Source organism: Aulonocara stuartgranti (genome assembly GCF_965226115.1).
Source record: "Aulonocara stuartgranti genome assembly, chromosome: 11".
Lineage (NCBI taxonomy): Eukaryota > Metazoa > Chordata > Actinopteri > Cichliformes > Cichlidae > Aulonocara > Aulonocara stuartgranti.
This window is the reverse complement of record NC_138947.1, coordinates 30296599-30320346: the sequence shown is the minus strand read 5'-3', so window position 1 is coordinate 30320346 and position 23748 is coordinate 30296599. Positions and strand designations below refer to the sequence as shown.

The window sequence follows — 23748 nt, the reverse complement described above, 5'->3', positions numbered from 1 at the left end:
TTCTCAGGTCTGACCCCACAACTATACATTCCTCTTCCTGACCTCTATCACTGTTCCAAAGACAGTCTCCCTCTACCACTTGTTTGTAGGATTTGAAGGACAACATTAAGAGGACAGAGGCTCTACCTAATAAGGGCTCTAAAGTCAATTACCACAAGCGGCTTGATCTGCCATAATAAGCCAAAATAAGAGTGAACTTCTTGAGTTGGATTTGAGAATGACTGAGCTCATAGATTCTTCCAAAGTACAAATAATGACGTTTATTATTATAAATACACATCAAAAAAAACCTGTGTGGATCCATTTGCATATTACATTGAACAGCTCAGAAGCTGATTTGTGGAATTCCAAACATGAAAAAAATACTTCCTTGCACTTTTTTGGTTGTAAGAATTTTGTATTAAACCCGAGGATTTAATCTGCCCAGTTAAAAGCCTTAAATGGAAAGAAATCTACCACTTATTTATGATTTAGGCTTTAAAAGAAATATTCACGGGATCAATTTACAGTTGCAATTTTTTGAGACTTATGGAAATCCATCAATTTCATTTTGAAGACAACATCCAAAGGTAGGTAGTTACCTATATTATGTGGGCTACATTGGTCGGAAATGGACAGAATTCAGAGTAAATATCTTTGTTTTGTGACTTTGTGATGAAAGCCATCTCTGGTAGTCTGAAAATGAAATTAACACATTTTGTTACATTTTATTCACAGAAAATGACGCATCCATTTATCATGCATCACGCTGAACATCAGTGGTTCCAAGCATGATGCATCTTAACTTTTTATAATTGTCAAGGTGGCTCCTGGGTTGAGAAACGCAAACTTGCACAAAGCAAAGTGTGAAACAGAACCAAACCTAACCGAGTATACTTGGTCTGAATGCATTTTATAGTCTGTGTCCTTTTCCTTTCCACAACAGTCAAGTTCAATCTTCTTCAGAAATCTGAAAAAATATCCATATAGATGAAATCTCAGTCTCTAGTTCTTCTCTCCTTCAGCTTTGGCCTACTTCACCACAGTGACGACATGCTTCTCCTTCTCAGACACCACGGGAACGCTTCCTGGTTTGCTGTGTTTGCGAACATTCCTCTCCCTGAAAAATAACACAAGGAATCATGAATGTGAAATGAAGCTTTCTGGTGAGAATATTCAAGGAAGGATGGAGGGACGGGGAAGGGAGAGAACAGCAAACAGTGAGGATGGTGACTGAATATGAGACTGTTGACCTAACACCTACGTCACAGACAACACTGATGCACTCTGAAAATAATGCATAAAGGACAGATAGTTAATCATTCACAGTTCAAACACATGTCTGACGTATCATAATACTCCTGGTAATTAAGGGGGGGGAAAAAGAAGCTATGAATCACTGGACGGCAGTGCAAACTAGGACAATCAATCCAGCATATAAATGAGTATTTAATGCCAACTGAGACCATGTCATAGAGGGCAGTCCCATCTGTGGTATTTTCCATCAGGCTGGTGTGACTGCTTTAGGTCAGACATTTCCTGACATCATGGATAAAGAGTGACTTTAATGTGGCTCCTATAACAAAATCAGTTTCTGTGTTATGTAGAAAATGAACGCGTACTTTCTACGACGAGCCTCCTTCATAACCCTCAGCTCCTTGGTCTGGTGGTAGATGGTCTTTGGTAGATGTCGGTGGCGAGCGATGCGCCTGATTTGTGGGTGGTGCTGGAACTTCTCTTTTAGTTTCTGACTGTAGTTGGCAGCCTCTCTCTCCCTGGGGGCCAGCTATATCACACCAGAGAGGAAGAAGTTATTACATAAAACAAATTTTAAAAACGATGGAAAAATTAAGAGAGGAGATGAGTGAGAGATCAAAGAAGACATCAAAGAAGGCAAAGAGAGAAGACGACAATTAGGAGAAAATGTATACTGGGGTCATTGTTGACCCTGGAAGCCAAATTCCGCAAGTTAAATTTGGTTGCCCTTCTGCAGCTTTCACACTGCGTGACCACCAGCAGCTCAGGTCTGCTTCGTTGTCATGGAGCTATAAAACAATCCATCCTCAGACCAGTCAAAAGACTTCCTATTTCCGTTTGATTTAAAACATGGCGTTCAAGTTATTGCAGAACTGGGCCCTGTACTATGAAGCAAGCCCAGCATATCCAGGGTAGGGCTGTTTGATATAACGATATATATCGGATAACGATATAAAAACATCCATCGTTTCATTTTACGCTATCGTTTGTTTCGTGGTGTCGCAAAATAAACTGTTCACGGCAATATTTTTTCATTGTTTTAATGGTCACTGTAGTGGCTATATTCATTTCTTAAAGTTCTCTCTTTCTCTTATATTTAATATAACCACACTATGGACAGACAAGCGCCTGTTTCTATGCGTTGTCGCTAGCAGCAACGACGGTAAAACCATCGCGTGTCCACTTGTTTATTTTCCACATAATCCTTTCACAATAAAGCTCATGATCCTGTTGAGACTTCTCAAAATAAACTGAATCACGTGAAAAGGTATGCAGAGTATTTACAGATGAGAAGCAAAAAAGAGCCGCCAGGTGCTAAAAAAATAAACCTTAAACGTTAGAACAGGCGCTTGTCCGCAGCACGCCGTGTAATAAATACTCAAAGAAATGGCGGCCGTTACAACTTATGTCTAAAAATGTATGGTTTAATGCATCGGTTAAAACACTTGACTCCAGGTACACGACGCCCAGCTTGAAACACTTCAGCTGCCCGAGATTCACAGAATTTACAGAAAATGTTAAACTTTTGTGATTTATATCGTCATTGGGACGATAGATGTTTTATATCGGGATATGAGATTTTGGTCATATCGCACAGCCCTAATCCAGGGTATATTTCTATTATCTGGATCCACTTACCCCAACGTCGGCAATCAGGATAAGTAACACACACACGCACGCACACACACGCACACAAACCCTTGTTCTCATCTAACTCTGAGAAAGAAAGTAAATATAATTACATAAATATCTCCTCTGAGACAGTCATGATGTGCAATTAAATACAGGTTTTTTTCAGTGAATACTGGTGGTGACTTCTTTCAGCCACAAACAGGAACGTGCTCAGTGGACTTGTTAAATTGCTATTCTAACAGTGCTTGTTTAGAGCTGCAGTTACGGTATGTTGTCTAATGTTATAAAATGTTGGACAATACACTAAGCAGTAACTTCTTTTTGACAACATGTTCACTCAAAACTGAATCAATGTCTGTTAAAAAGTAAAAAAAAAAAAAAAAAAAAAAAAAAAAGCCGGTGGCTCATAAAAACCACTGGCTAGCTGAGCATGTACTGGCTGGAGCTGCTCCCTTAAAAGGCTTTTATTCTAATTAAAAGCAATGATTTGTCTCAGATTCAATTTGCTAGAGAAGAGCTGCTGATGCTGATCCTGTTGTACTAGACTAATTCCCCTGGATACAAATACTAAACACTGATTGTATAATCAACAGGAAATTCAAAATATGAGACAGTACACAATTATTCATTTCATAGGTTTTGGTTTGGAGGGATCATACATACCGGTAGCAAGGCTCTTATGAGCCAAACCAAAGTTTCTAACCGGTTACAGTGTGGTGTGAAAACAAAGCATGACACGCTACAGTTGGGGAAGTGGGGGGTATGACGCTTGAGATGAGCGAGTGTAACATAGGGACAGCTGCTCCCAGAGAAAACCTGCACAGGGACAGTGTGACAGTGACTGTTGGCAAAACAGATGAATCTATTTAGTCATTTAGTCATCCTGTCAACCCAAAGTCGAGGGGCCTGCACTACATGGTGTCAGTATTAACTGTAATCCTGCTGAGGCTCTGAAAACTTAAGCTATACACACCCAACCCTCTGCAGAAACCGCCACCACAATAAACCTTCCACTGCTATTAAAACTAAACTCACACACACGCCCATTCAGCTATCTTAGTGAGGACCTTTATTGAAATAATGGTTTCCCTAGCCCCTTACCCTAACCCAGACCTTCCCAAAGTGTGGGGCCCGCCCCCTGGGGGGGCAAAGCCATTGCAAGGGGGGTGCGGAATGAAAAGGAGGAGAGAAAAAAACGCTTGGACACTGCTAGCACGGGGCGCCCACAGAAACGCAAAGCAGGAGATGAAGCATAGCTGAATATGTTTCCAAACCAACTTCATTCTAAGCCAAAGACTAGAAAATATGGTGAAGCATATCTTCCCTTTGGCTTCACCTGCACAAGTGCCAAGGTAGGTCTCCCCTGCAGAATTGGTTTTCCCTGCATCGAGAGAAGCGCTGGGCTGTTCAAATCACGGACAAACAATATCCCACAGTTGTTTATGTTTTTAAACCCGTTTTGCACAGAGAGGCATTGCTTAAAAAATGTATTGATAGCAATGAAAAAAACCAAAAAGACTGCACGTAAAATAATCACATCGTGACGCCTCTGCCTTTGTAAATGGAGGGACAGTAACTGCGTGTGTAAATGTAAGCGTGTAAAACCTGAAGATAGTCAGATTAACAGTATTTTGTCTCTACCTGCCATTCTGCAATTCATCTCATGTAAACAATAACGTGGCGCACAACGTGACGTGAAAAAGGCACATACCTTTGACGTTGCGTGACCAACTCTGTATTCCTCGTCCACACGTAAACGCAAAAAAGGAGTTTGAAAAAAATCTCAGTTTTCGGTGATTCGTAACGTCGTTTACGTGTGGACGAAACAGCTGCGTTTTCAAAAATACCCGTGTAGGTGTGGACGTAGCGTAAAAAAGAGTTAGTATTTTATTACTACCTGTAATTTATTGCAGATTACTTGTATTTGCTTAATTGTTTACTAAATGTTTGAGGTGTGAAATAAACCGCAATGGAGCAAAATATGGGTGTGTGTGGTTGGAGGATGTGTTTGTGCGTGTGCGTGCGTGCGTGCACGTGCGAGAGGGGGGGGGGGGGGGGGGGGGGGACATTTTTCTTGTAAAACAAGGGGGGCCCAGCAAAAAAAAGTTTGGGAACCACTGCCCTAACCATTAAAAATGAATTCACACCCCACTTAATCTTTTCTTTTTTTTAATTTGTTTTTAACCTTACACTAGACTATAATTTACAAAATGAGCCACGTTTTGTAGCAAGTCCTAAAACTGTCAGCTGACTCATTTGGAAAGTGTTTAGTGAGACCGCTGCTTCTCATAACTTAAGCGGGATCACTTTCCCCACAGACTTCTATACAACTGGATTTCCTTTTGCAACCACCTAAGCTGGCCTCCTACTGGTGTCTAGAGAGAATGCACATCCAGACTGCCAAAGAGGCTTATAACCAAATTGAGAGTTTCATTATGTCCGTGCTTTCATTGTGAGGTAAAAGTAAAAAAGAAAAAAAACTAGCAATGTGAGAAATATTCCACTACGAAACAGCTCTACACTTTGACTCTATGAGTCAACCGTCACACACAGATCCAGACTAGTCACTGAATATAACGTTTTGTCGTCTTCTTGGGACACCTACTTCACAGCCTGTCTCCCTGACATGCCCGGTTATATGGAACTTGGCCTTCAACTTGGAAATGGTATTAGGGCTCACTCTAGTAATTCTGAAACTTGGTTTTGTAGAACATCAGCTTGAAGTTGCTCTATGGCACAGATCGAGATCAGTCACATGTGGCATGCTTGGAACACACACCAAGTGACGGCTGTAGCAGGGTCCTTGCTCACAGTTGCTGCTAATCAGGGACTTGACCGTCATCACCAACCAGCTCAACCAACTGATGCCTTTTTCCTTACAAACGTGTAACTATTAAGAGGAGAAACTTTCCAACAGTATAAGCTTTATTACCAAGATGCACAGTTACAACAAAGAAGTCATCGACCAAATGCAAATTTTCTTACTTTTTGTGCAAAGTTTATACATTTTTAGCAGTCTGTGTTACCTTCAATCCAAACTCCACAGACAGGCTGTGGATACCTGTGTGTATTTGCTTTTGTTCCGTCGGTGTTACCCCAAACCATTTTTAATGTTTCCGACTTATCCATGTGTAACTTCAGTCAGCGTGTATTGTGCTCTGTTCTCTTTTGGTAGTTACACTGTGGCTTAAAGTCTACAGTGTACACACCAACAGCTGTTGCTGCTTTGCCGCTTTCCCTCTTGTCTGACTTATGTTTTATCAAATTCTCCATGTTTCCTAATATCTGCTATCAACTGATTAAGTAGAAGGTTATAACAAGATGCAAAAGACTGAAAGCAAAACCCAACTCATAACAAAGCTACAACGCCTTGTTTCAGACTGTAAACGCCTTAAAAAACATAAAAACTAAATCACAAGCACTATATTTTCATGTTATTGACTCAAAAAGTAACAAAGCATGTGAGCATCAATAATTCAGTTGCGTTGACTCTTAACATCTTTTAGGTCTTGGTCTGAAATACAAAGGGTTAAGCTAGAACTGGAGTAATGTGCAGCATCAGATAGAGAACTCCCCGTCAGTGCAGCGTGCTGTACTGATGGTGACACAGACAAAGCCTTGAGTCGGCGTTTCAGCATTTCCTGATAATTAAAGACCATCTGAGTACAACTTGAATGTTAATGCTTCATTATTTTCAGAGTGGCCCCCCGCTTTAAGTGATTGGCCGATTTTAAACTGCTGATAGGAGCAGCCCTTGTCTGATCTCTTTAAGTGCAAAGCTTGCAAATAAATCTCCCCTTACACAGTTACAGTAGAACAAGTGCCAAAAGCAGGCCAGTTTTCCACTCGGAGCCTGCATTAAGAGAATAGGCGAGAGTGAATCCGATTAGTAATGAAAGATGGCTGCTGGAGATGGCACGAGAGAGGCAGCTGATCTTCGTGAGTCAGCCACGACCAGGATTGACAATAGCACAATATAAATGCTGATTTCTGCCATTAAAACCTACATAAAAAAAATTATTGCATTAACGCTCTCTAACAAAGACAGCTGGAGTGGAAATTTGGGAGAATGCTTTGTCGATGATTTGTTAAATAACTGCACAAGCACTGAGTTTTTTTGCCCCCCCCCCCCCCCGGAGCCCCTGTGCCAACCGGTACATTGTACTTATTGAGAGAGTGACTCTACCCTAAGTCAGCATCCATCAGGGCACTTGGCAACAGTAGTGCCGTAGCTCCTGGCACAGTCACCCACTCTTACACTGCTGAAGGTGGGCGCAGAGCCACAGCGGTGTCGAAGAATCCAGCTAACTCATAAAACAAGTAATAAAGTGAAGGAGAAAGATATAGTGTGTTTGACAGCTGAGGAAAATACAGCTGCCGACTGGCAGGTAGACATCGTGATGAGGAATTACCTGAAAAGTTGCCAAGAAGCAGCAAGTTGCCTTTGATATGAAATCAGTAGGAATAATGGAGAGAAGACGAGGGCAGACTCACCACTCCTAGTTTCTCGGCTGCGTTGGCTTTCCACAGTCGGATATTCATCTCGTCTGAGCCGCTCAGGATGTACTTGTTGTCTGCAGACCACTTTATACAGATGACGTGTTGCATGCGTTTGGTGTGGTACACCTCCCTAAATTTTAATTTTTAAAAGATTGCAAGGGAAACAACAGGAATCCAGTAATTACTGTACACTGTACACCTAGAGACACTCTTCAAACCACTGATGAAGTGCATTTTATAAGCCAGCCCTCACCAAAACAACTCTTGTATTATGACAGAAGAGGGCTTACAGAAATGTGGTTACACAGCTCAGGTTTGTTGTTGTGGAGCTAGAGGTTTTTTGTGTTTATTTGTTTGTTTTTAAACAGCACCAGGTAATAAACAGGTATCATGATAATGTTTAATATCTGCTTTCTGATTACATAACAGAATTGAGCCTATAAGTAGAGTAATTAGTAACACTTATGCTCTATCTGCTTTGATCTCACAAAAAAAGGGGGAAAGTGATGCAAAAATACTATATTTCTACTTGCTGCCTACTTACTAATTGCCACGTAAGCCCTCACCAGCCCATGCTGTGATGCTGTCCGGCTGGCAGCTAATGTAACACTACTACGGCTATTTGTTCTGGAGCTTGACAACAGTACAAACAATACAGCATGTACTATTAAGTCACATAGAAACCAAACAACGGGTTTGTTTTTTTGTGGTTCATTATCAACCAGCAGCCATAATCTGCTACTGTGTTCAACACATGGCCTTTTTCACAGGGTGTGTTTGGAGCATTTTGACATTATCCTAGTAGAAAATTCACAGCTGTTATTATTACACTTGCAATTGATTTAAGTTAATGTTTAACAGATATAATAAATAATATACTCAATATTTAATCAATTCAAGCCATCAGCAAAAACACATTGATTTATTGCTGTTCCTTTTCAAAGACATTCTTCAGCTAAAGCCTTAATAGATCATTAAAGATTAAAATATGAGCCAATTAACATTAGCTGTGTAACAGTTCTAAAACAGACTTAAATTGAGATACGAAGATTGTATAATGTGCAATATGAGTATTGTATTATGATGTTCATAAATTATATCATGGCAGAGAGGAAGAGCCAGTAATTGCTTCATTACTGTAGCACTACCAGCTAGTAGCTTCTGGTATGTTAGCTAGCTTTGTGTAAATATACACAGCTTATCTGAGCTGTTATCCTCATCTTCTCCTGATTTTTGCTAAATAAAGCGAATATTTCTTTGTTGCTGTTCAAACAATGTGTTTAAATGTAAAGGAAGAAGTGACACTGAAAACCTTTTTTAATAAAATGTATAACTGCATGCTAATTAGCCAGAAGCTAATGTTATTTTGCTAAATAGCAAACGGTCAGTAGTTAGCACTACAGACATTACGCGAGAGAGAACTGGGAAGTCAAACCAATGCTGAATTGTGAAATGCTAATAATTGTTTAAATTAAACTTCATTTAAATGAGGCTTCAAAAAAAAAAAATCCTGACAGAGTGTTCATAAATGCTTCAACATGGTTTCCATGTGGCGAGTCCTCCTACAGGTACCCGATTAAAGCCATAGACAATATAAAAGGTGGATACAGCTTCTGGTTCTGAAAAGTGAAGCCATCAGGGTCCATTAGCAGTGGTTGCTTAAACACAGGCAGTCTTATGGAAGGGAAAAGGGACCACCCACTTTTTAAAATGCTCCAAATTCCCCATCCTTTTTCTCCAGTCTTATCAGAAAATCCTTATATACAGAGTTTTGACCCTGGAACCAAACTAACTATCTACAAAAGTGAATAACAAACATTAAAATGTCCTTCACCTTTCTTATAAAATTTAATCCTTTTCCTTTTTGTAGTGTTTATATGGTTAAAAACAGTGATGAATAATAATATTTTTGAATATATTTTGCAGTTTGTGTTGTGTATATAAAGTAATGCAAAGCCCAGTTATAGATCTAGTGCAGTGTTCCTGACCTGACATTCAGTTTTAATCAGACAGGCTTGTGGTTGCAACAGGAGCACATACCGTCATTTCAATACTCATTTTACGTCTGCTTTGGATTATTACAATGTTGTGGCTCATAATCAAAAGCCCTATTGAGAATATGAATGGGATTTTTACTTCCTAAACCTCAGTGTTGAGGTTCATAGAAGTCTATGCAAAATCATCGCTCCGACTTTACCTTGGAAAACACTGAGTTTACGCGCTCAGTCACTCGTTTTGGATAATACTGCATAAAACATTAAGTGACTTTTGTAAATTTTGGTCACCAACCAATATGCTCATTGGCTGACACATTTTGATTGACAAAATGGCCTAAAACACCGAAGAGAGCGAAGGTGAAAACATTCATCAATACAGAGCTTCACAAACCAGAAGGCAACATCACGGTTGCTACATCCATTTTTTAGTTGGTCTATAATCAGGCATGGCAGTCTGGTGAGAGCTGCAGTGTTTAAAAGTCATGAAAGTAAAGAATGAAAGGAAATAACATCAGAAGAATTACATATTTTTTTAAGTTATTCCCACTCAAAGGGGGTCAAAAACAAAGCTATGAACCAAACCAAAGGATTTATGCTATAATTTAATTGCACCACAAATTATACAGCATAGTCAGCAACAGTACAATTTTTCCTAACACTTTGCTGGCACCATAAAGTTTGATCAGCATTACTGACCTGCTATGTCCACCGTCCTTGGCGAAGATTCGGATGGTCTTGTCAAAGCTAGCAGACACAAACTCCTTCCCCGTGGGAGCATAGTCAACATCTAGCACAGCAGACACATGGTCCATGTGTACCGTGATGGGCTTGGTCAGGTACCTCATGTCATATGTGTAGAGGCTGGTGAAAAGGAAAAAAACAAAAAACAGTTTCTATGAGCTGGGGGAAAAAAAAAAAAAAAGGACCAGCTAAAATATGATTAAATCAGAGTTTCTTTCCTAGACTCACTTGTAGTCCTCATTTGCACATGTGAAGTAATAGGCTTCCATGGGGTTCCAGCTTAGCGTGTTGCTCCTCATTGTCATGATGACCTTAAGAAGAAAGTAAGAGCAAAAAGTAGCTGATTATCATGTAAATTAACAGGGAGATAAACAGATGCATTCCTGCACAAACTGTAAGGGAAGATTTACCTTTTTAAGTGGTGTAGATTCCCTCATGTCGTAGAGCACTATACTCCTGTCAGAGGCACAGCTTGCAAGAAGTTCAGTCTGTGGAGAGGATAACCCTTGACTTTATTTATCAGCACATGTGTTGGCTTTAAGTCGCAATAAACACCTGTGAGCTTATACGTCCAAGCAACCTTTTTCGTCACATGACTGGAGGGCGGGGCCCATGTATGTGAGATGTAGCACGTGGTATCTTACCTCCACAGGGTTAAAGTGCACAGAGCTGAAGCTGTCTACACCCCAGGTGAAAGAGCGGATCGGGCTGCTCCTCTGCTCATCCCAGATGTCCACCTGCTGGCCGCACGTTGCAAATACAGGATCGTTCTGATGATGATCCAGACCTGTGTACACAGTCTACAAGGGACATTTTTTTTTCATTCATACTTCACTGATACATGAATATGCAATTCTATGCGATGAAACAGCAAAATTATTACAGCATACTTTGCCCAGGATGGTGTTAATTGGCTCCTCTTCTTCTCCGTAGCCTGGTGATTCCATCTTCCATTGTTTGATTGTTTTGTCGTCACCGACCTGTTGCAGAAAAAGAAATCATGTTAGATGTCAGCTAATATGAAGTCAAACAATTCGGAAAAGTCTTCAAAAAGATGATCAGTTACCGTAAAGAAAGAGGTCCCACAGTAACGCACAACCATTCCCCGCACAAAACCTTCATGTGCCTGAAGCGTCCGAACGCACTCGTGTTTGGACAGATTCCACACCTTCACCTGAAGATCAAATCCAAAAGGAGAGTCCTGTCAGTTTGCAAGAATGGCTGAGATAAAAGGAAATGCATCTCTACATACCTCCCCATCACAGGAGCCTGACAGCAGGGTGGAGAGGCTCTTTGCGTGCTTGGCCATACAGTTCACCCCATCTCTGTGACCATCCAGCGAGGCCACGAAAGGCTTGGCAAACACACGCTCCAGCTTGGTGGCGTTCAGAGCTCGAGTGTACTCCCTGCTCACCTCAAACGGATGAAGGGACGGGTCATAGTTTCTGGGGACTAAAAATACACAGCAGTCACTTCTTTATGTGCTCAAAGAAAAGAGCATTTCCATTAATTAAAAAAAAAAAATCCAAGCGTGCAGGTATGTTGCTGCTAACCAAGTCAAGTAACACAGACTGTTTAGGCTCCATAATAAGGAGTTTAGAAATGTGTGAAGCAAAATTTGTAATTCCGAACGTGCTAAATGCAAAGACAGCTTTGCAAAATTAGATTAAAAGCATGACTGTTGTGTCAATAGCTTTAATCAGATGCTAACACTGTAGCTCTTTCGTATGTATGCTGTTAGCTATTTAGCCGAAGAGTTTCACTTACCGCGCTGAATATCCAGTTTGGTCTCCCGGACATAATCATCCGGATTCCTTGCGATGACTTTAACTTTCATTTGGTAGCGGAGGGGCACACGCTTACAGAAAGGGAAAATTATAGCAACAAAAATATTAGCAAGTAGTGAACACACCAGCCATGTGTTGATAGTGAACAGAGTCGGCGATCTCGCGTTGCATTGTGGGATGCCCGGTCCTCCTGGTTGCATCACTCACAAGTAAAGAAACGAGTACTAAAGTTACAACATTTAGAAAGAGAAGGACCGGAAATAGTTTTTTCTTTTGTTTGTTTTCAGCTAAATCAAGGAAAACCAACGCCAACCTTCTGAGAAAGGTTCACGGAGACATCAAGCGACCTTTACCGAAGACACTTGAGAATAAGATATAATAATTAAGGGCAATATTACAAAATTATGAATAAATAATAGATATAGAAAAGCCTGTAAAAGCGCTACTTAAATCATTATTTGAATAACCAAACTGATTATATGTAATTTATGTGGAAAACAGTTTTAATATAGTTAAGTTTTATCAAAAATGTCTCCGAACCATCATACAAAATATGTCGACGTAACTAATCCTAACTTTTGTATTAGTAAAATAAATAAATGAATGAATACAGCATATTTCATGTGTGAATTATTTTTGAAGTATTTAACCGGAAGTACTATTTCAACAACGGGAACTTGTCAGTACTTAATAATAACAGCAAGGTCGAGCACTGGGTCTGCGACTTGACTCTTGGAGAGTGCGTTACACCTGTGAGGTACCTCCGGATGTCAGAAACGTGGTGCGTCATTAGCACAGGAGAGATATGAGGACGCTGTTCCGTCCTCGTACTGTATGGAAACTGCAGCAGAGTAAGCGAGGGGTCGCCTCAGTTTTATAGAGAGTTACATTTTGACACGCTGCGTGCTTGCGGTGTTGTAAACACTGCTATCTGGTAGGATCTAGCTAGGTAGCTAAGTTGCCCATGAGCATGAGCTCCGCTCCAAATCACGGTCCCGTTTCAGAGACAGGACTGCCCGGCAAACCCGTGTCCGCTGTCTCGTTCGGCGGACGACTACAGAAGGTCTTTAGCCATGTGAAGGTAGAAAACCTGATCGCGGGACTCAGCGGGGGAGTGGTGTCAACTCTGGTGCTTCATCCTTTGGACCTGGTCAAAATCAGGTTTGCAGGTACGGCATGAAAATATGAACTTTTAAAATCAATTTCCTTAGTGTCTGATGTGTCATGCTACTATGACTTTACTTGAATCTGCTAAGAAACTACTGCTATGATGTGTTTAATTTGTATCATATGACTTCAAGGTCCGTAATGTCTTTTAAATGCAGTAAGTGATGGACTTGAATTAAGACCGAAGTATAGTGGCATGGTGCACTGCATGAAGAGTGTCTGGCAGCAGGAGGGACTGAGGGGACTCTATCAAGGCGTGACACCCAACGTTTGGGGTGCTGGTGCATCTTGGGGCCTCTACTTCTTCTTGTACGTAAGCTATAAGCTTTAATGAGGACATGAAACGCTACACATGAAAGATAATTTACATCATGGAGCCCTGTTCGCAAAAACTGACGTAGGTGTAACACTTTCTGTGAAGCTAGATCACTTTTGTGCTGTCCCTGGCTGTTACAATGAGTTTTATGTTAAGAAACCGAGGATGTACTGTCCACTTTCACTGTCTGACTCTTTAGCAGTAAGTGGCTGCTTGTTGTTTTGTTAGCTGCACTGAAACTGGAGAATCTAGCTGTTAGCCGTAATGTTCGGGTTTGTACAACACCCTATGAATGAAAAAAGCAGCATGTATGACTTTACAACTGCAAGATGTCTTATTGCCCTTGCCCTGTTCCCTCACAGCTACAACGCAATCAAAGGGTACACAAAGGAAGGTCGTCAGGCTGAACTGAGTGCCACAGAACACCTGGTGTCAGCGGCTGAAGCTGGTTAGTACTACCCGTGTTTGAACGCTGCTGCACTCCCCCACCATATAATCAGCACATGATCAATAACAGCAGCTAGATATGACTGCTACAAGCTGGTAGTAACTGACAGGGAGTTAGTTACTTGTGGTTCAGGGCAGCCTTACATGCTTGTGTGAATGGGGGAAACGAAGGCATTTACAGCCTTCACAAGATTTTCAATGGAAATAAATTGAAGAAGCCGATGACAGGGAGGTTTTATAGCTACCATCAACAGTATAAAAATGAAACCAAAACAGATGTTTTATTGATTTGATCTTGTGATTTTTTTTTTTTTTTTTTTTTTTTTCTTTCCCGCCATCAGGCACTTACACCATTCTAATGAGAAGGTTAGAATTATACCTGGGTGGCATTAAAGAGCCTAATGCACAAATGCACTCTGTTGCGCTTCTTGTTCAGTTTGGTGACACGGTGAGCTAATTCCAAACTGTGTTGTGCACAAACAGCTGGGCATTTGTGTGAGATCTCTAGCACAACTTCAAATAGGTCTTTTTTCCTGTACCACTTTAAAGTCAGGAAGTCCTTGGTCCTGTTCGTCAAGTCATAGATATTGAGTTATAGTAAATGACTCTTCACTGAGGGGCCTGTGTGCTAATCATGGGTCTAACAAAGTAATAGAAGTCACGTGTGTTTCCTAGTGACATTTCCTTTCTTGTCCTTGCCTAGGCATCCTCACGCTCACCCTTACCAATCCAATCTGGGTGACCAAGACCCGGTTGGTGCTGCAGTACAGTGCTGACCGAAATGGCAAGCAGTACAAGGGGATGTTTGATGCTTTGGTTAAGATCTACCGCCATGAAGGAGTGTCTGGACTCTACAAGGTGAGACATGAGTGTGTTAGTGTTCCTTATGATGTAAGATTGCATGGTTAGCAAGTTTAAACATTTGGGAGGGGTGGCTTAAACTGGGAGATTTTTCTACACCTGTTAATGCCAGAATGTTTTAGTAGTCTTTATTACTTCCATATATTTATTCTCAACTTTCCTTCTTTAAAATATTATCCCTGTTGAGTAACACTCACAGACATAATTTCCTCGTCCATGCTCCTTTGTGTCTGCCTCGTCCCAGATGGTGAGATTCAGTGTAACAAGTTGATAACCCTCATTTGTGGCAGCTTTTCTGTCATTTGTTTGGTTCAGCTTAAACATGCATACCCACTCATAAAGAAATCACAGGCATCTCAGCTTTGTTACTGAGATGGCACACTAGCAACAATTCCTTAAAGACCTGACAAAAAAAGTAGCCCACTGTGGTTTTCAGACTACCTGTTGGTGTCAGAGGAGAGACTGTGCTGTCGCTCGCTTAGATACCAACATGGTGTGTTTGTGTGTGTGGTGGGGATCATTAGGTTTACCACCAAACATTCAGTGGAGATTAGGACTCATATTTCATATTCAGATTTTGGGAGTAAGTACACTCATTGTTAAAGAAAGAAGGCTCGGCCCTGGTGCAGCTTTTGTTGGTTTGCTGAGTGATGTCCTGGCATGTTTTCTTTTTGAATTATTTAGCTTTTTTCATGTTTCTAAGTGGGGGGACAAATTAATGTGTTCTGAATATCCCATCAGATCTCACTTTTGCTTATTTTGATAGGAATACTGAAGACCTCGTAGGCGCTATTGACTTTAATCACCACTAGAGGGCATCAGCTACCTTTCTAGCTGGAAAAAAACACAACCCATTTATACAGGAGTGGAGGTTTTAAGCAGTATGTCAGCTTCTTCATTAACAATATTGAATTGTAATTTGCTGTCGGAAATGTTATACCTAAAGTTCAAGAGAAAATAGGGCCAAGGGCCCTTAATTTAATTAAGTTCATTTTCATTTATATAACGCTAAATCACAACAACAGTCACTTCAAGGCTCTTAATATTGTAAGGTATAAACCCTACAGTAAAAACCACAACAATCAGATGATCCCCTATAGCAGGGGTCCCCAATCCCAGTCCACGAGGGCCGGTGTCCCCGCAGGTTTTAGATCTCACCCTGGGTCAACACACCTGAATCACATGATTGGTTCATTACCAGGCCTCTGGAGAACTTCAAGACAGTTGAGACGGTAATTTATCCATTTAAATCAGCTGTGATGGATCAAGGACACATCTAAAACCTGCAGGGACACCGGCCCTCGTGGACTGGGATTGGGGACCCCTGCCCTATAGCAACCAGTTGGCGACAGTGGGAAGGAAAAACTCCCCTTAACAGAAACCTCCAGCGGAACCAGGTTCACTAAGGGGAGACAAGACAAAAGACACACTGTGGAAGAGAGCCAGAGATTAATACGAACTAATGATTAAATGCAGAGGGGTGTATAAACACACAGAGAGTAAAGAGATGGGGAGTCACAGATGTGTGGGCTTTTCAGTGGATAAGTCACACTGTGGGAATTTGAGTGTCAAGTCAGACCGACTTACAGAGTATGTCTTTAAAAGGGTTATGTTCCCGGTCTGCTCGGCACGTCTCATGGAGCACTGCAGTTCATGACTTACGAAGAGCTCAAGAGAGACTACAACAAATACAGAAAAGCACATTCAGACGCAAAGCTGGTGAGTCACTAACCATGAGCCACAGACAGGCTGGAAACATTGTTTAATAAAACTCAGCCATAAGGCTTGTAACTTTTGAGTCTAATGAGACAGAGCCCACAGTTGATAACAAGTGACTCATCAGTTTTCCTACACTGCTCTGCTCCCTTCTTCCTCCTTCCATTTATCTGTCTGTGCAAACAGAACCCATTGGAATACATCACAATGGCAGCATTATCCAAAATATTTGCCGTGGCCACAACATACCCATATCAAGTGGTGCGAGCTCGCCTGCAAGACCAGCACAATAGATACAATGGAGTTATTGACGTCGTGAGACGGACATGGAGGTAAGACACCGATCCACTCACAGTGGGACCGAGCGTGCCGGCCCCGTCTCAGGTTCTGAGCACAGTTCGAGTGCCTGTTATGATTGATGCTTAACATTTTCCCACTTGTCTCCTCAGGAATGAAGGTACCCTTGGTTTCTACAAAGGCATCATCCCCAACTTGATCCGCGTCACCCCAGCCTGTTGCATCACCTTCGTGGTTTACGAGAATGTGTCTCACTTTTTTCTCGGGCAAAATAAATGAGGTTTTAAAAGCAGGGCACGGACTGCCCCGAATGCTGCAAACTCGTGCTGACACGTTGGCGCCGTGCGGAGGAGATGCAGGGGAGGACCGTGTTGATCGACGCCGAGCTGTCGTCGTCCAGTACGTGTAAATGTGCTGAAGTGAAAATCACTCATGTGCACTGAAAATAAGTGTTGCCAAATGGAGCAGCAACAGTTTTTTTTTTCAATACAACTTCCTGACAGTTGGTGAAAAATGGCAGACGCACAATGAAGTTATAGGGAGCATGTCTGTTGCTGTTCACCTTTATGGGGACAATGTTGCTTTAACAGTTTGTTTTTGTTTGTTTTTATTAAATACTGGTAGTGTGAGGGTCTTTTCTAAAGAGGTGGATGAATATTTCATCATGCAGCAGTTTTGTTTACACTTTATGCTTTCTGGCAACAGAGAGATACAGTCTCAACTATAAAACTATGAAAAACTTCATTATAAACATCAAATTCATGATCGGCTCAGGTTCAGATGTTGCAGATGTGTGAGCCTGATGAGTGCTTTTTTTTCCCTGACGTTTTTGTGTCATTGTATCAGCTGTGCTTTATAAGATTTTATTATAAAATCTAAAATGTGCTTTAAATGCAGTCTCATGCCTGATTCATGTGAATACATTAAATGTTACTTTGTTGTTGCACAGGCAATAAATATGCAGTGTTTCAGAAGTGAGAAGTAACATTTCCTTAAAAAAGAAGTGCTTTATTAACAGTGATAATGCATATAAACAGGTCACAGGAGTACAGAGTTTAAAGGTACTGTCCATGTCTGTTGCTGTACTCTTAACGGCAGCCACAAGCTGAAAAAGCTACAGTACAAAGTTTATTTCTGGTAGACAGAAAAGTACAGTAATCGTAGGCTTGTCGACGGGTGTAGCATTTAAACAAAACTCAAAAATATTCACGTTCCCATCAGTGACGCCTCAGCAAACCACACCTGATCGTTGTGGCGCGTCGGATAACATGCTGTCACGCTACCAAAACTAGGTCCCTCCCATTCGTATTGCTTTATTTTCCTTACTTAGGCAATTCCTCTATGATAATCCTGGATACGGAATTCCAGCCTGTGGATGCGTCTCCTCTTGGATAATCAGCGCAGGTCCCCACCCACACCGCCACATCAACCAGCCCTGCTTTGACACCCTCACACAGCCCCTCAACTGCAGAGAGAGAGACGGAGAGGGAAAAAAAGAGAAGACGGTGCAAATGAATTTCAGGGAACACCCAAACCGAACGCCGAGACAAGTTGTTTTCTGACACAGCGGTGAAAAACTGGGCCTTTCAGGTTTAAAAACAGAAACAAAAAATAATTAAAACCATGTAATCTTTCATGTCTGCAGTCAACACTATTGTCATGTCTGTGCAGTTCATTTAAGGCTGTTCATTAGCTTAGCTTAAAAGGACTGAAGCTGGGGTGGAGCCAGCTTCACTTTCTAAAAGTCCCAAAGCAAAAAAGGGTGATAAATTGTGAGCTGTGGCTTCTTCACTTCCTCCATGAACAATTTGAGGAGCAGAAACTTGATGCTCTCAACTGTTGTTTCAGTTGATAACCCCGTATAATAACCCAGTCTTTTCTTAAAAAAACAACAAAAAACTTTAACCCTTCAAAACCTGCAGCTGAGACAGGTTGTCCCAACATGTTTTTGGCTGTAAATCTCACACACAGACTGTGTGTGAGGCACATGAATCCAATGCTCTAATACTGTGAATCTGAGAAGTGAACTGTTCTACACATCTATACAAGCCCTTTTGGGCACTTTCCAGAAAGTCTCCAGGTGTTCATCTCTCAGTTTCTGAAAGAACTGGAGCTGCTGTTACTCGCCCAAATCGCAGTAAAGAAGGGGGCTTGGTTTGCCATGTCAGCCTTGGCACATCAGGTCGCAGAAGGCTAATAAACAACATTTAATGTATTAAAAATACATTAAATGTATTTTTACAAGAAATGGGAGAAACTAGCTGTTTCCCCCGTTTCTTGACTTTGTTGTAGCTTAACTAGCTGCTGGAGTGTGCACACAGTTTTCATTTTAGTGTAAAAACCACAACAAAACATGAATTGGTCTGAAGTACAGTTAAAAATGTAAACTACAAAATCTAAGCGTCCTTATGTCCTTCATGTGAACCACTGGATTTAATTACTGCTTGGACTTTTTTCTCTCTTCTTATGGTGGGAAGCAACAGTTTCTTGCAGCAGCAACAGACTAAAAAATGTTCAACAGGAAATTCGTGTCACTCTTCACACAACTGCTTCTCAGGACGTCTGTTGTGAACGGCTCTCTTGAGGTTATTCCTATCTTTAAGTTCTGTCCTCTGACTTGGTTTCTCTAAAAGGTGGATTTTCTTTGAAGACATTCTTCACTAGCTTGACTTTGATGTTTAAAGTTATTGCTCCAGCCAGCATGGTGAGCTGTGCAGGCCCAGAGGCAGCAGAAGAGCTCTAAGACATCATGGTGCCACCACCCTGCTTTCTCCTTTAGAGCCTCCAATCTAGTGTCACTAATTGGAATAATTGGTAACTCCTGGCTCCAACTCTGATGATGCCATCAGCCGAGGGCTTGGAAGTCAAACCTGTTGATCTTAAGTGAGCCTGACCAGTGGAATTCCCATTTCTGTCAGTGTAAAGAAGTTTAATTGCACATTTGATCCCCAAGATATGTTAAAATAAGAAAAGGAAGCACAGTTTTAACAGGTAATCTTAGTTTTTTCTTTTTCTACGTGATAAAGAAATGCTTCTGTAACGGAAGAGAAAAACCTGTCAGCACAATTCTTCAGGCTAAAGTGTAAGAGATGGACATGTTAAATAGAAAATGTTCTTTTTTTATATTATGTATCATCATTTTGGGGTTTTTTTGTAAAGAAATTTCTACAGTTGACTGTGAAAAATGTTTTTTAAATCCTATACCTAATGACTTTGGTGTAGCATGAATGGCCATGGGGGAGGTCTTTATCAGTACTGATAAACCTGTAAAACCTATGAAAATACAGTTAAAAATTCAAAACTTTTGCCTTTCTTCACATTTTCCAAAGCTGTGAAATAGGACCAGATTTGAGTCTTTACTGGGCTGATTCTGGCTCCTGGGCCTTATGTTTGACACTCTTGGCTTAGGGGTTCATTGCTTTTCCTAACATGAACGAAAAGAGTGCAACTATTCATGTGTTATGAGCTAAAATATTTTGTGCTTGTTCATAATTAGGACTTGGATGAAGACCTGACATTAATACAGGAAATTCCACTTCACTTAATGTTTCTTTCCATAGCATTACTAGCACCGTGAGGTGGGAACAAGTATTGTTCAGAGTCTGTGTCGTACCTGAGGAAGTTCTGTGGATGTTGATGGTTGAGTTGAGCTCGGGACTCCCTTGGTCTAAGTAAATAATTGACTCTATGGGCAGTGGTCCTGTGCACTCCGCTCCGTTGAAGGTGAAGTACCACCTCTGGCAGCATGCGTTTTTACACTTGAGTCTGAGGGAGCCACTGAAGAGGACTCTGAGGGCGCTGTCAGAGCGCAGCTTGGTGAACGTGCAGTCCTGCGACGCAGAATGGAGCATAAGTGTGTGTTTAATGTGTGTTTGCAGTGATTGAAATGCCTGCATTCCCCACAGATACAGTGAGATACTTACAGCCACTTTACCCAGATCGATCCCGTAGTTCAGCGAGTTCCAGGCACACTGCTTGTAGTTGGGTTTCCAGGGTTCCTCAAAAACTTCAGTAACGCATTCTCCTTTCTCGCCTTTCAGTCCATCGCGGCCTGGGATACCAGGCGTCCCAGGAATGCCGTTGGCCCCAGGGTTACCGTCTCTTCCAGCGGTGCCTGCTGGACCCTGCAGGCAGCTGCCATACTGAAAAAAGAAACAAGGAGAAGAGGACATAGTGAAACAAAACCATACTACAACAACATGATAACAACAGAATCTATTTTTATCAGACTTCCTGTTTTAAGACTGTCTTTCTTCCAGTGAGGTTAAATCCCTGTTTAAACTGCATGCACCACAGACACCTAAATGCTGCCATCCATCCAACCATCACACACAAGGAGCCAGATTACACATCACACAAACAACTGTGCTGAAGGAAGTGCAAAAAGCCGTGTTATCCAAATCAAGCCAAAGCAACATGACCAACAACCATGAAGCCGCCGAGCAAGCAAAACATAGCTCTGCTGTTAATGAGGAACTGAAGGCTCGGCAGTGGCGTAAATTAGTGGCTGTCTGGCCACTCATCCCTTAATGTGATTCATTGTCCTGTTGAACCTTCTGCTATGTTTAAACAGACGCAGCATCCTACTCAGGCTGACTCAAACCCACGCAAACACACACACACACAGACGGGGGGGGCGCTTGCCAAGCCTTACCACATGCAAATATAGACACAATGAGGATCTAAATAGATCTGCCCAACGTGTTCCTCAAAGGGACGCTCTGACCAGTAGATTGCAGTGTGTCGTGTAGGTTCAAGCTTTTTTTAGGTGGAGGTGGCTTTTCCTTTGTAAGCAATTAGGGACACAAGTTGACATACAGAAATGTCTCCTCGCCCTTAAGTAAGCATGAAAGGTGAAAGCATTTTGCAGATTTTTGGAAGGTCGTTGTTGCCCTTTTGCTCAGTATGCATCTGTGAAGTAGTTATGGAGAGTAGGAGGGGGGCATGTGTCCAAAAGGCATTAGGGCAAGAAAAAAAAAAAGCAGAGGAGGAGAACAAAGAGCTTTTACACCAACATGGTCAAAGGAGCTTGCAAAGAAAAACACCAACATCTTAACCAGACTTAACCAGACTTGAATCTCTGGGGTGAAGTTAAAAAAAAAAAGTATTTCAGATGATGTAAATCTGAAAAATGCCTGGAAGTTAGAGAGTCAGAGCATTTATCATCAGCTGCTGTGAAACAGATGGTCCAGTGTCTGTTTTAGCCATTACACGGCTAACGCTGGAGCAACCTGGAGATGTGAGACCTGACATCATCTGTATAGAAGTCTGGGAAGTGTCTGGTGACAGCAGTAGATTGTGGGTTTGTATGCATGAAACTAAATAAAGCTGGAAGCATGGCTTTCATGCACCTTGGCAAAATTAGGTGGCAAAACGTGGAAACGATGCAAGGACTCCCCATTAGTCTTGGAGTTGGGTAAGGAAAAAGTCTTGGTGTTTTACTAAGATTTTTGGAGAGCTTTCAAAGCAGAGTAATGAATGGATCCTCTGTCCACTTCGCCACACAGCTGACTTTTATATTAGCTCCCAGTCTGCTCTTTCTATAGTGGTGCTGGCTGCCTGCATGAATTAGACTCCAGCCCTGCTGAATATTAGTCGCGTACAGTCTGCTACTGTAACTGGAAAACTAAAAGGCTGCAATTGGCCCGAAGAGCTGAGGAATCAGGAGCATTTTATGCGTTAGTCAACACAGAAGCAGGGCCTGAAGCTCTCCTGGAGCATGCAGAGCGGAGCCTGGGTATAATGCTCAGCTTTGCGCGATTTTTAGATTGAAAGGAAGCCGATGAGATGCAAAGCAGTATTTTCGTGATTACCATGTTGGCCAAGTAAGCAGGTCTTTCTTCTCCAGAGTGTCTAGTGCAGTTGGGTTTTTCGGCATCGTTTCCAGTGCACTAGACACAGATGGTGACATAAGGTTTTTTTTTTTCCTTTCTTCTTTTTTAAAATTTAATCACTGTGGTCACGGTTGTGGAATATTAAAGAGAAACTGCTTGGGCGGGCTCGACTGGGTCCAGAAAAATAAATACTAGTTTCACTTCTGTTTGATTCCTAAAAGATTCAACATCTGTGTGTCCAGTTGGTTCCTTCAATCACTAAACAGATGCATCATTGAGGGTTATGAAATCCTATGCATAAACAATGTAAGATTGATAGGTATCGTGGGACTGTGAAATTAAACAGTTGAACGCTGCCTTGGGCACTGTTAAAAATATCATATTACCCAGCTTTAAACGTACATTTAAGTTTTTTGCCCAAATTGCACCCACTTATAAACTATTCAAACAGTCGGATGGATAACAAAGGCCAGCAAACAGTATGAGGCAGACCACAACTTCCTGTTTAGTCCCCCCTTATGTCCACTCAGTCGTGGAGGACAGCCAGATCTGGTCTGGAGTAATAGAAAAGCAGCTGAGTGTATAACAGCTACAAAGTGGGATTTTCTGATGTGCTGCTGTCCACACTATTCTACATGTGGATAAATCTTTTAAAACATTTTTTCCTTCCCTCTAATGTTTAAAGATACAATTTAAAAATAGCAATGCATAGCGCTAGAAAAAAGAAGCCCAGAATGAGTTGTAAAAATAGGCAAAATAGTCAGTGGATGTTAAATGGGATGCACCGAAAAACAACTAAATGACGGTAAAGCTGAGTGTAATAATTACATGTTGACGTGAGCCTTTTTTCTCTCTCCCAGAGTTATAATGCCACAAAATCTGTCCACTCCTCTCCTGCCACATGTCTACTTATTTTGGAAGCTGTCGTTAACGGCTACACGGTAATCTTATCTAACCCCTTTTACCTTGTCGGCGTCAGGATCCTTTCGGTAGCCTCTGCTTCTCACCTTTTCCACCGCATAAAGAGGCAAAGCCAGGCAGGCGAGCAGCAGCAGGCGGACAGCGAGAGCAGACATCACGCGTGCGACAGAGACGGCCGACTACCGTGCGTTCTGCGCGACTCCAGCCGGTTATAGCCCAGAGGGCTGGACCAGGAGAGGGGGAAGGAGCCAGTCACCTCACTGAAATGCACTCTAGGGAAAACATAGCTGTGAGAG

The 23748-nt window shown here is 41.7% G+C and overlaps 3 protein-coding genes across 5 annotated transcripts; 1 reads left to right on the top strand and 2 right to left on the bottom strand.

Annotated features, from left to right (window-relative positions):
- Positions 1 to 693: 693 nt before the first annotated feature.
- Positions 694 to 12106, bottom strand: dcaf13 (ddb1 and cul4 associated factor 13). The gene is made up of 11 exons (XM_082552152.1): positions 11874 to 12106; positions 11359 to 11558; positions 11173 to 11280; positions 10997 to 11086; positions 10751 to 10906; positions 10517 to 10594; positions 10335 to 10417; positions 10062 to 10226; positions 7363 to 7498; positions 1602 to 1765; positions 694 to 1099 (listed from the first exon to the last, which is right to left on the bottom strand). The coding sequence occupies exons 1-11, from the start codon at positions 12091 to 12093 to the stop codon at positions 1012 to 1014; spliced, it is 1488 nt and encodes a 495-aa protein (XP_082408278.1). The 5' UTR covers positions 12094 to 12106; the 3' UTR covers positions 694 to 1011.
- Positions 12107 to 12572: 466 nt separating this feature from the next.
- LOC309717336 (solute carrier family 25 member 32-like) lies at positions 12573 to 17589 on the top strand. Its single transcript, XM_082551844.1, has 7 exons — positions 12573 to 13062; positions 13219 to 13369; positions 13739 to 13824; positions 14527 to 14681; positions 16290 to 16403; positions 16587 to 16732; positions 16850 to 17589. The coding sequence occupies exons 1-7, from the start codon at positions 12858 to 12860 to the stop codon at positions 16974 to 16976; spliced, it is 984 nt and encodes a 327-aa protein (XP_082407970.1). The 5' UTR covers positions 12573 to 12857; the 3' UTR covers positions 16977 to 17589.
- Positions 17590 to 17684: 95 nt separating this feature from the next.
- LOC309717338 (collagen triple helix repeat-containing protein 1-like) lies at positions 17685 to 23704 on the bottom strand. Of its 3 annotated transcripts, XM_082551846.1 has the most exons (5): positions 23497 to 23704; positions 22511 to 22588; positions 20621 to 20839; positions 20311 to 20527; positions 17685 to 18162 (listed from the first exon to the last, which is right to left on the bottom strand). In XM_082551846.1, the coding sequence occupies exons 1-5, from the start codon at positions 23605 to 23607 to the stop codon at positions 18020 to 18022; spliced, it is 768 nt and encodes a 255-aa protein (XP_082407972.1). In that variant the 5' UTR covers positions 23608 to 23704; the 3' UTR covers positions 17685 to 18019. The 3 variants fall into 3 exon arrangements, with proteins under 3 accessions (XP_082407972.1, XP_082407974.1, XP_082407973.1); XM_082551848.1 differs by lacking the exon at positions 22511 to 22588 and having other exon boundaries at positions 23539 to 23704; XM_082551847.1 differs by lacking the exon at positions 22511 to 22588 and having other exon boundaries at positions 23497 to 23699.
- Positions 23705 to 23748: the final 44 nt, after the last annotated feature.

What these genes read in the sequence shown, in the direction of transcription:
- LOC309717338 (XM_082551846.1), bottom strand. Translation starts at nt 23,607, where the DNA reads ATGTCTGCTCTCGCTGTCCGCCTGCTGCTGCTCGCCTGCCTGGCTTTG. An exon ending in TCGATCTGGGTAAAGTGGCT is followed by an intron (nt 20,528 to 20,620) that starts GTAAGTATCTCA and finishes TCTGCGTCGCAG; the next exon opens with GACTGCACGTTCACCAAGCT. An exon ending in CATCCACAGAACTTCCTCAG is followed by an intron (nt 18,163 to 20,310) that starts GTACGACACAGA and finishes CTCTCTCTGCAG; the next exon opens with TTGAGGGGCTGTGTGAGGGT.
- dcaf13 (XM_082552152.1), bottom strand. Translation starts at nt 12,093, where the DNA reads ATGCAACCAGGAGGACCGGGCATCCCACAATGCAACGCGAGATCGCCG. An exon ending in TGTGCAAATGAGGACTACAA is followed by an intron (nt 10,227 to 10,334) that starts GTGAGTCTAGGA and finishes CCTTTTCACCAG; the next exon opens with CCTCTACACATATGACATGA. An exon ending in CAGCCGAGAAACTAGGAGTG is followed by an intron (nt 1,766 to 7,362) that starts GTGAGTCTGCCC and finishes GGTGTGATATAG; the next exon opens with CTGGCCCCCAGGGAGAGAGA.
- LOC309717336 (XM_082551844.1), top strand. Translation starts at nt 12,858, where the DNA reads ATGAGCATGAGCTCCGCTCCAAATCACGGTCCCGTTTCAGAGACAGGA. An exon ending in GGTCAAAATCAGGTTTGCAG is followed by an intron (nt 13,063 to 13,218) that starts GTACGGCATGAA and finishes TTTTAAATGCAG; the next exon opens with TAAGTGATGGACTTGAATTA. An exon ending in GTCGTGAGACGGACATGGAG is followed by an intron (nt 16,733 to 16,849) that starts GTAAGACACCGA and finishes TTGTCTCCTCAG; the next exon opens with GAATGAAGGTACCCTTGGTT.